The 10,508-nt window shown below is 36.4% G+C and overlaps 1 protein-coding gene across 1 annotated transcript in view; it reads right to left on the bottom strand.

Annotated features, from left to right (window-relative positions):
* Positions 1-266: 266 nt before the first annotated feature.
* SGMS2 (sphingomyelin synthase 2) overlaps positions 267-10,508 on the bottom strand; it is a 30,995-nt gene continuing 20,753 nt past the window's right edge. Inside the window, exons 2-6 of the mRNA XM_009273573.1 lie at positions 9,066-9,725; positions 8,169-8,286; positions 6,076-6,229; positions 3,148-3,314; positions 267-2,227 (exon numbers count right to left, since the gene is read on the bottom strand). Of these exons, the coding sequence (XP_009271848.1) occupies positions 2,024-2,227; positions 3,148-3,314; positions 6,076-6,229; positions 8,169-8,286; positions 9,066-9,520 (1,098 nt within the window). The 5' untranslated portion in view covers positions 9,521-9,725 and the 3' untranslated portion in view covers positions 267-2,023. The remainder of the gene's footprint in view (positions 2,228-3,147; positions 3,315-6,075; positions 6,230-8,168; positions 8,287-9,065; positions 9,726-10,508) is intronic.

Here is a 10,508-nt window from a genome sequence, read left to right as displayed (position 1 = left end):
AACAAGTATCTTGGGAGATTTACAGACTGACATCAAACGGATTCATTTATATGATACAGAAAAAGGACTTTCATATAAGTGTTTTGATACTGGCTTTTTAGCTGCTCAAGGTCTGCCAGGAGCAAGCAAATGAAAACATAGGTATGCCCATACACACACAGCTTCCAGGGGCATGTTATAAGATTCTAAGAAGCTTATTTTAAAATAACAAAACCGAACATCAGCAGAATTTCTTTCTTAGCTAAGTTTTACCAAGGATGTATTGTAAGGAACATTGTTTATTGTATTACTTTGATAATGCACAAAAATATTTGAAACGCACATTAATAATATTCTCATGTACAACTCATAGCAATTGATCCCCTTAACTGAAAAAAATCGTATTTGAATACTCTGTATTGCATTTTATAACTGGACTTCTTAAAAACAAGTTGTCATTATTTAAACTGTGTTCACACTTGTCACTCAGTTCAGGACATTCTTAAAATAAACAGCATTTCCTTTATATTAGTATCACTTCAACACTTAATGCAGTTTTATCTTTGCTATCAGGTCTTACTGAAGATTTGAAAATAAAATTGAGTTAACTGCAGAAATTAATACAGAACATAAATGGTTAAACATGGTATGCTAATTTTCTACTTTGCTTTCCCAAAAATACAAAACAATAAAAACCAACAAGAACCAGGTAGCTGTTAATTTGCGGTTTTGTTACATGTTTGCCATGGTAATTTCCCACGTTCTCAGCCAACTTGCTTAAATAGCCATTCTAGGTGGAGTGAAACCCTGGGAAAAAAAAAATCTGCATGTGAGTTCTATCACAGTGTCATTTAATATGAAATGGTTTTAGGTAATAATTGAAGAAATGCTACTGTTGTAGGCATTCACCTTGGCACTTCTTTGTTTGTTTGTTTTTTTTAAAGTCACAGAAATGTGTGCCAACAGGTAAAAAAGAAATTCAATGCAAACTATGGCTCCCAAGCAAACTTGCTACATAGTTTCAGCAAGAGATAGCTACTAAAATTAAAAAGTTTATTTTAAATATAGCCCCATTTTGGACCAGGCCTTGCATTCCTCAAGCAGGTGAGATCTGTAGGACTTTTGCCTGAATTAAGAACTGTATGATCACTCTTTTCAGTAAGTAGTTTTGTTTAACAAGCATTTAACTACACAGCAGTGTGTGCTTTTGTGTGTATATGCATGTACGTACACCGATAGGCACGGTATAGCTATATACACAAGGCCAAACTGCAATTAAAGGTTTAGACTTTGAAACTGTGTCGTTTTTAAAAATAAAATGTTAGGCTCCTTGAGCTCTGATGTTAGCAGCTATTCCTAATTTGCAAAGTCATCAGGTAGCACAACAGTTTAAATATAAAATTACTAATAAAAATGTAAAAATTTGTATATAGAATATATGGGAGATAATGGTGGTAAGTAGTATTTTAGGGTCATAAGATATTCATACCCACAGAGTGTAGAAAAATCAAGACTTGCTTCCAGCTGTACCAGTCACGCAAAGGCCTTACCTTCATTAGCAAGAATAATGCAACAAACCACTTCCCACAATTGTGGTTTTTTTATATACCTCAATACGCCGATATCGTGCCTTTACATTTTAGCATGTTTTTGCCCTTACGCCCTCCAGAACTCTGAAGATGAGATTTTTGGGTGCTTCTGTGGATGAGTGATAGTTAGTAATGAAAGTGTTAATGTGGTCTTTGGCACCTCTATCTCATTAGTAAAGCAAAGTCCTACTCCATTTTTTCTTTAATAAAAAAAAATCCCATCAGTGGTATGTTCTATTAGCACTGAAGAGTAGAATAGGTCTGTACAGCCTGATGATAGGAAAACATATGAAATGGCAATATGTGTGTCTACAATTGTCTTTCCAATCAATTGCACAGAAGCTTGGTCCACTTCTTCAGTTACAGTGTAGTCCTCTTAAGAACTTTGGTTACAGCATTAATGTTTTGGTAAAAAAAAAAAAAAAAAAAAAAAACAAATGCTTTCCTTCTTTTCTTCAGGTAGATTTTTCATTGTCCTCTCCTGTTTTCTGAACCCGTGAATACTTTTTGCATGAAGATTTGAAGCAGCTGGGAGGCCAAGATATCGGCCAGGAAAAGCTACAAGGAACAGAGCCTTGCACATTCTTCTCAAAGAAATAAAATATTGGATACCACCATGCTCGAGAGAGAAAATTTGTCTGCGAAGAGACCTTTAAAGTCTGTATTGGCACAAGCAGGTAAAGAGGAAATGGAAACAGACAATCAGTTTAAAACATGATAATCAGTTACATTGAGTCAAAACAACTACAAAAATGCAACATATTCACATACATTTCTGCAAAAAACAAGGTGCATTTAGCCCAGAAAAAAACAGTATTGAGATAGTGTATACATCATAGTCCAAATGTATACTACAAACTGAGCATCTTTAACACAAAGGGACGCTTTGTTGCTGTACAAAATTTAGGGTGACGAAGCACTCAAGTCTTTTTGAATGCGACTCCTTTCAGGCATGTCATGTTTCCATTGATGACTAGTAGTTGAAAACTAGATTAAAATGGCTTGAGAGCTATGCTCCTACTTGAAAGTGTTCTTGAAACAACGGCAGAAGATACATTCTGAACAATGTACTTTTAGTGACATTTACAGAAGAACTGTCACTAGAATTTTAGGATGGTCTGGGTAATTTAGGTTGGTCAGAAATTTTATTACTAAACTACTGTTTATTCATAAGCTTAGACAAATAAGAGCTATTCCATACATCCACTACAGCAATAAAACCTTGAAGTTCAAAAAAATGTTTAAGCCAAAATATCAGGAATTTCAAAAAGTAACTCTACAAAAAAATAATTTTTTAAAGAATAACAGGCACAGATCAAAAAAGAACACTTTAATCCGTTAACTATTTACTTAAACCGCAGTAAAGTGAAACTCCTTGCCCCATTTGTTTAAACTTCAATATGGAACCTCTATTTTTAATTTGAAATTAAGAACTAATTTTGACCTTTGAGCAGTATTAACAAATGCAGGCTATACATTGATTCTAAAGGTATTTGCCACTCACCTTTTCATTAGCCATTGAGTGGTACCACCAGAAAAGCCGTGTGGTGATATAAAAGGTAAGGTATTTGCCACTCACCTTTTCATTAGCCATTGAGTGGTACCACCAGAAAAGCCGTGTGATAGTAAGCAAAGCAATGATGACGTCTATGGTATAGTGTTCATGAGCAACAAGGATACAAATTATGCCAGCAGCACTCATTAGCCAGCAGATTAAGTGATACCACCAGAAATGACGTGGTGAATCTGTGAAATAGGGAGGTGATGGAAAAAACACAAAGAAAACCATATACATTATTATAGCAATCCACAAAGAGAAGGGGAAAAGATAAAAAAGATTATTTAATTAAGGCTAGTAAATTTTAAAACATAACTCATTTATACCACACTGGTAAGAGAACCCTGTTTTGACACAGAAAACAAGACTAAAAGTTACATAAACTTACTGAGGTGTTCTTATTTTGTAAAATGAACCCAAGATGAGCTTGCAGTTAGAAACAGACAGCACCGTCACCCATTTTCCAGTCAAATTAAGTAAGTTTTACAGTTAAATTGCTTCTAGGGTATGGGTGGAAGGGAAGAGACAGAATTGAGGCAAGACATACACTTTGATTATTTTACTTGGGTGTATTGAATCTCTGCTCTTTTTACAGTCTGTGCTCAAGTAAACTTACACTCAAGTAAAATGTCTAGAATTGATAAACCTGAGCAGAGATCACAGATTAAACAGGGGAAGGCACTCTTAATTCCTAGGTTTTAACTACTTTGCATGAAACCTCTGTTCTGTGAAACAGAATATGCTGTACGGGGAAGTACAATATGTGAATTTATACCCTTTCATTAAAGATTAACAAATGGGAGTGAAGCTATTCTTCAAAATGCATTTAAGCCACTTCAGTGGAAAAGTTCCCCTGCCCTTCTTTCCCCATTGAAAAATGCCTTGGGTGTCACAAGACCATTCATAACTTCTGACGGGCTAATGGGCTTCATTTCATTCGCAGTGGGAGGTTTTGGCACCCCTTGCCTTGTGGGGCAATGGTCAGCCTTTACTTTCACACAATGCCAGCAGAAAAGTTACTGATCTCAACAAGCCTACACAGTAGTAGTTTGAGGCCTGTGCAAAATAGTTACTGTAGGAGGACTTAAATTTTGGTGCAAGTGTCAAAACAGTAAATTCTCTTAACTCTCCTCAAAACATTGCAGACAAATCTGTACCCACTGAATTAAAAAAAAAAAAAAAAAAGGAGCCAAGTCATCTCGAGAAGTTGATGAAAACAGCCCCAAGCAAGACAGACATATCAAGGCTAAAAATGTAAATAACTATTCTGGGCAAAAAAGCTGGAGTGCGGGGGAATAAATGAAGCAGCAGCAAAGGATGAAAGGAAGAGAAGAGCAGAGCAAAAAAATCCACTAAGCCAGAAATAATAAAAACCTCAGAATGCATCTTGTACTGAAGACGTGTTGACAAGAGAGCAGGAAAGAATACCATAAGCAACCTCTAATTCAGAGCAATTATAGGGCTTAAGACCTTGCTCAGATAACATTTTGCTAATTATATGGGAGGCAGAAAAAGGAAAGCTATGCATTTCTCATTTATAGAGCACAACTCCACTGAAATGTATGCCTAACAATTAGGCAAAGGGCTTATTACAAGAATTTGTACAATACAGTTCCTCCAACCCCTTATGATAAAAGTACATGAGTTATGCTAGCCCTGAAAATATTGGGTTATCTGCATCTTTCCTGGTACTAAAGATATTGAAGAGTATGTGACCAGCATTAAGCTGCAATAACACACACAAAACAAGGCAAACAACAAATCTATTATTAGGCTATTTTCCTAATACTGTTCTGGTAATTTTCATGAGTTACACATGCCATTCCCCCAGTAACATTCACTTTACATGAAGGACCTAGGCCTAAGAATCAGCAGACTATAATCGGCATCTTAAATCACTGTTTGAAGAAGAATGTCTTGCATCCACAGATTTGAAGTTTGTCAGATTAAACAGGCATTTTTATATCGTGTTTTTTAAGGCAGAATGTAGCACTGCAACACTTCCTTCCCTCAACGTTTTAATAAAAGGAAGGCATTCAACTGACACTGGCTAGTCTTATTTTTGTTTCAGCGAGAATTACACATTCCCATGAGCCAAGCTAGCATTTGCATAGTTTGGGACACAACAGTAGGAGAGAAGATTCCAATTCCAAACATGTGAACTGGAAAGGGAACTCCCCACTACGCATTCATGAGTGGCCAAGTTCCCAGGGTAGAAGCATTGCTTACCATATATCAGATTCAGAAGTTGGTGCTCAGTTCTCCAAAGCTTCAATCGATGCTGTGTGTGCAGCACAGATAGATTTTTCCCCCCATGCCCCATAGCAACATAAAGCAAAGGGGGAAACCATAACCCCAACTATATCTTCTCTGTGCTTGCCAAATTCTTATCAACTTCAAGAGGCATAAGTAGGAGACTCTAGCAGAAGACATCCAAGGAACATGAATCAACTTTCCCTTGTTTGGAGTAACTGATGTACAGCATGCTTAAAAAAATAGCATTGCTTCTGGATGTAGTACAAGTGTGCAATGGTGCTGTGCTCAAGCCAAAAAATTCTTTAACATCTAAGGTGTATCAGCCAACCTGCACAGAGCTAATCTGCATGATTAACTACAGTATGTTTCACTCAGAATTTGAATAACCTGTCAATGAATAATGAAAAGCTAGCTTGCTTCAATCAACCAGCAAACACTCTATGTAAAGATAGAAGTGACATGTCTAGTCACAGTAAGCCCTTAATTAAAGCCCACACCACTTTTACTATACCCGTGTTCCATTTTCGCTCAGCAAAGTCATGTTTTGTATTTCAAACTCATACACGTACAGTCTGTGTACAGCTGACCAGTTAACTTTTGGAGGGCAATAGTTTTTACATGCACTTTTTATCATGTTCAAATCTGTTGTACTGAGAAAACACAAGAAAAGTGCATTGAAATACCATCACTTACACTCTTTGATGAACAGGTAGATCAGCGTTAATACCACAGTGTGACCACTAAACAGAAAGTCTCCGCATAGGATGTGTGATCCAGTTATGGATAGACCACCACCAGAAATCAGTCGCAGGATCCTCTGAACCTTTGCCTGAGAATCTCCATTCAGCTAGAACACCAGAAAAAAAAAAGTACAAAAAAGTTTAAGATACACCATAAGTGACTTGAGTAAACTTCTTGCCCAAATGTGTGTGGATTCAGGGAGATAGGGAGAAAAGGACACAAGTTATCTTCAGTTTCTTTGGCTCTCTTTCACATATTTGTAAACAAATAAGCATGCTATCAAAGTTGACAGGTGCTAAAGATCAGCTTGATAACACTAGCATTCTGTCTATGCTTTTCCAGGCTATTTTAAAATATGTATTGTATGAGAATGAGATGCAGAGTATACTGGAAAGGTAAACATTAAAAATTTTTTAAGGTCAGGTATGTCATGATAGCCATTGACAGAATGGATAAAACCCATTCAAAACCGGTCCCAATACAGTACAACCTTGCATACCACTTCTGCCATTCTGTTCAGAGCCAAGCAGTGTTTCTACAGGACAAAAAGCTCAAACTCGCTTAATTTTAGGTTTGGTTACAAACTTAAACTCAGTCAGGACGTACTCAGATTTAGACGATTTTTTTTTTTTAAACATGCATTAGGATCAGTTTTTGATTTCTCATAGATACTAAGCAAACACTCAGTTTCACCTAGCTGTTTAAAGATTAACTCTGGGGGAAAAAAAACAAACAAAATGAAGGGATAACTGAGTTTTTCCATAATCAGAAAAATATTCACATGACAAAAAACCAAAATCCAGAAGAGCTATCAAGTTTTTCCAGAGTTCAAGTAATTAATCCTGTTTTAATGCTAGCAAAATGCACTTTCAGCAGAAACATTTAAGTTTTCCTTTGCTAACCCCTTCCCATTCCTCAATACACAGTCTACTACACACAAAGTCATTCCCCAAGCTACTAGAACAGAACAATTGAGTCTTTACAATAGTGGTACATAAATAAAGCTTTTTCAAATAGATACTGATTCATAAGTAGTTCATCCACTACGTTCCTAAGTCATCCCAAAGTGAAGGAATAACACTGAAGAGACATGATGCTGTACTCCAAGACTGATGAGATCCTACCCAAGAAGTGACAAATTTATCCCCCAAGCAAATTGGCAATATTTTTAGGTTTCAAAATGCCTATCTTCTCAGTGCACAACAAAACTGTTTCTTACTCTCTCAAGTGCACTGTTCTTTCAGTGCAGCCAACACAATATAATTGTCTTGGAACAAACCGTATGTCTACAACTTTTTATTAGTAACCTAAAATGGCAGTTACAGAATTCCTTTGTGCCACCACCTAACTACACTGCCACAAAATTTTTTAAATATTCTTGGAGAAATATTAGCATGTACATGTTTCTATATGTATCAGCTCATTTAAATACCTGACCAACCCCCCCTGCCACAAAATTTTTTAAATATTCTTGGAGAAATATTAGCATGTACATGTTTCTATATGTATCAGCTCATTTAAATACCTGAACTTGTTTCAGTCACATTTATATACATTTTGCAGGTTGGAACCAGGGACAGGCACCTGACTTCAAGTATTGTGACAGCTCTTGACAAAATAGTGTGAGAAACAGGACAAAGCATATGATAACATTGTGGGTTTTTTAAAAGGATACTGCAACACAAGCTTGTGTATGAGCCTATGAACTACAATATTGACCTTAGGTATCCCACCATGTAAGAAAAAAATATTGGTGCAGTATTAGAGTGATTAGCTTGAGCCTCAGAAGCAAGTTTACCAATTTGGTAGCAGCACTATTTCAACATAGGTACTCCGCTTTAAAGCATCTTAACTGCAGCAATGGCTTGAGGCTCTTTCTGTATCACACAACTCTTGGTTTATCACTATCTATGTTTCTGAAGACATCAACTGAAAGTAATTTATGTTACTTAATAACACCTGGAACATTATCTTCTATTTGCTCTAATAAGCCATAAGGACTCAGGCAGAGACTAAGGCAAGAATTAGAGAGCAAAGGCTCTTACCTTTGGCGCACACTGAAAATGCATTCCAGGCACAGGTAAGGTGGTAACGTACATAGTAATACAGCGGTACAGATACAAAGTTCCTATTATAAAAAAGAACCTGCGTCCCACTATTGATCTGAAAGTAAAGGAAGGGGGGAAAATGAGTACAAAGTTCACATGCAGGATATACATAACAGTTATGGAACTCTAGCTTTATTATATAGCTAAAGCCCTAGAATTAAAGAGCAACTCCACCCCCTGCTCTTCACCACACACTTCTCTAAATCAAATACTATAAAGTCTTTCTTCAGGTTTTAGTCTTGCTAGCTCATAATAGTACGTAACTACCTCAAAGCTCCCACCAAAGCTATCTAACCAATTTAACAAGGCCTCAGTCTCACTTAGGTGTGCAGTCAGGCATAGTTTACCTCAACTCAGTGACCTTCTCTGTTTAGTCCCATATTATAACCACATACTTGACCTGAATATGTATAGTTTAAGCAAATGAAGACAAAGGAAAAAGCTTCTAGTCTAGCTGTAGAGGACAGTGGGTTCCCTCCAAATCTGGATGAGATTTTTTACATCATCATGATTCCCTCTGTTTAAACAAACATCACTATGTCAGTAAACACATTTTGAAAAGCCCAATTCCAGAATAAATTTGACTAGTAGGTGTCAGAAATTCAGATTTAAAAAACATTATTGAATAATCAAGAGAAACTTGTGTTTCCATATCTGGCATGGACACCGGAACATTATCTAAAAAAGTCATCCCTTTGTCATTTTCCTGCCAGTCCTATTCTACAATATTGCAACAGATGCTACTGTAAGATTTCTTCTACCCAAAGTGAACGAGGGAAACCAACATTCTGAAGACATACAGCAGAGAAAAAAAAAATATATATAGCTACTTACTTGTATCTAAGAAACAACCACTGGAATATCCATAATCCAACTAGTATCATTCCATTTATTTCTGATACAGAAAAAGCCCATTTCACTCGATCAATGTAATCAAAAAATTTGTCAGGCAAGGGAGGGCTTAGCTCCTTTGGAGGTACTCTCTCATGGACCACAGTGATCATGACAGTTGTTAGAATCAAGTTGAAGAGAGCATAGACAAAGGCAATGCCTGTTTTCCACCATTCCAGAGGAAATTTGTTCCTAGACTCAGCAGGCATAGCAATCTGGATGTAATCAGGATATTTCTTTGTTGTTTTTCGCAAGCCATTAGACAAGCCCTTTGGTTTGCTAGTGCCATTTTTGTTCTCTTCACTGACTGAGAGAGTAGGTCGTGAGTAGCCATTAGAAGTGTCATTGTTTTGACCCTCCATATGCTCTTCAAGCTTTGCTGTCTCAATGGTATTCATTCCCAAGCTGTATGGCCAAATCGGGTTTATCAGTGACCAATTTCTGGGCTCTCTAAAGTGTGTTATTCCTCGAAGTCTGACGTTCTTGTTCTTAGATGATTTTTGATTTCTGTAAAACTAAGAAGTGTCCATTGTGCTTTCACTATTCAGATACTGTAAAGCAAGTCGTGAAGACAAATCTTTCTTTCCTCTAGAGCTGTATCATCTGCAAAAAACCAAAACAGATACTGAGAACCTTCAGAACTAGTAATGTGACACTGAACAGATATCTTGAAAATGCTTATTCTAAGTTCCATCCAAGTCTACTTACATATACAGTCAGAAGGCAAACTAGAGACAGGTGGTTACTGTGAAATAATTCAAGCCAGTTCCTACTGAGTGACTTGATAAAACTCTGATCCATTTAGGAACTAGTAGCAATTTGTCCTTTAAAAAAAGCAGCCTAATATCCACAGACTTTAATGATCACAACAGCACTTGCTTTATCAGTTGTCAGAATTAAGACTAATCCATGTTTGCAACAATATTAAATTTTATTGCTTAGGGGCATTCCATACAAAATATCTCCTTTTTGACCCTAGGGTTGCTACAGATATTAACATGGTTTGTCCATATAGATCAGGTAATCTCGTTAGTCCAGGTGATAGGACAGAAAACAGAAGGGCACTACAGGATTTGATTTTGTAAGGCATAAAGTAATTTAGATTCATCTAGAAAATCTACTCAGTGGATAGCTCCATTAAAATTTTCTTGAATCTAAATGAGTATTTCAACCAAAACAGTAAAAAAAGGTATCTACACAGCTACTGAAGTACCCACTAAATAACGTCTGAAATTTCAGAGAACTGAGAAATACACCTCTGGATTAGATTCTTAGTTATGGTAGGCTATATGTAGAACAGACTACAAATGGATCTGTGTTTGGCCTTTAATTACTTAAAAATATGTCTTTTTTTTTTTTTTTTTTTTTTTAAAAAAAAAAAAAACA

This window comes from Aptenodytes forsteri, unplaced genomic scaffold, assembly GCF_000699145.1.
Source record: "Aptenodytes forsteri isolate BGI_AS27 unplaced genomic scaffold, ASM69914v1 Scaffold93, whole genome shotgun sequence".
In the NCBI taxonomy this organism is placed as follows: Eukaryota; Metazoa; Chordata; class Aves; order Sphenisciformes; family Spheniscidae; genus Aptenodytes; species Aptenodytes forsteri.
The sequence above is the reverse complement of the archived record's forward strand: the minus strand, read 5'-3'. Positions and strand labels throughout refer to the sequence as shown.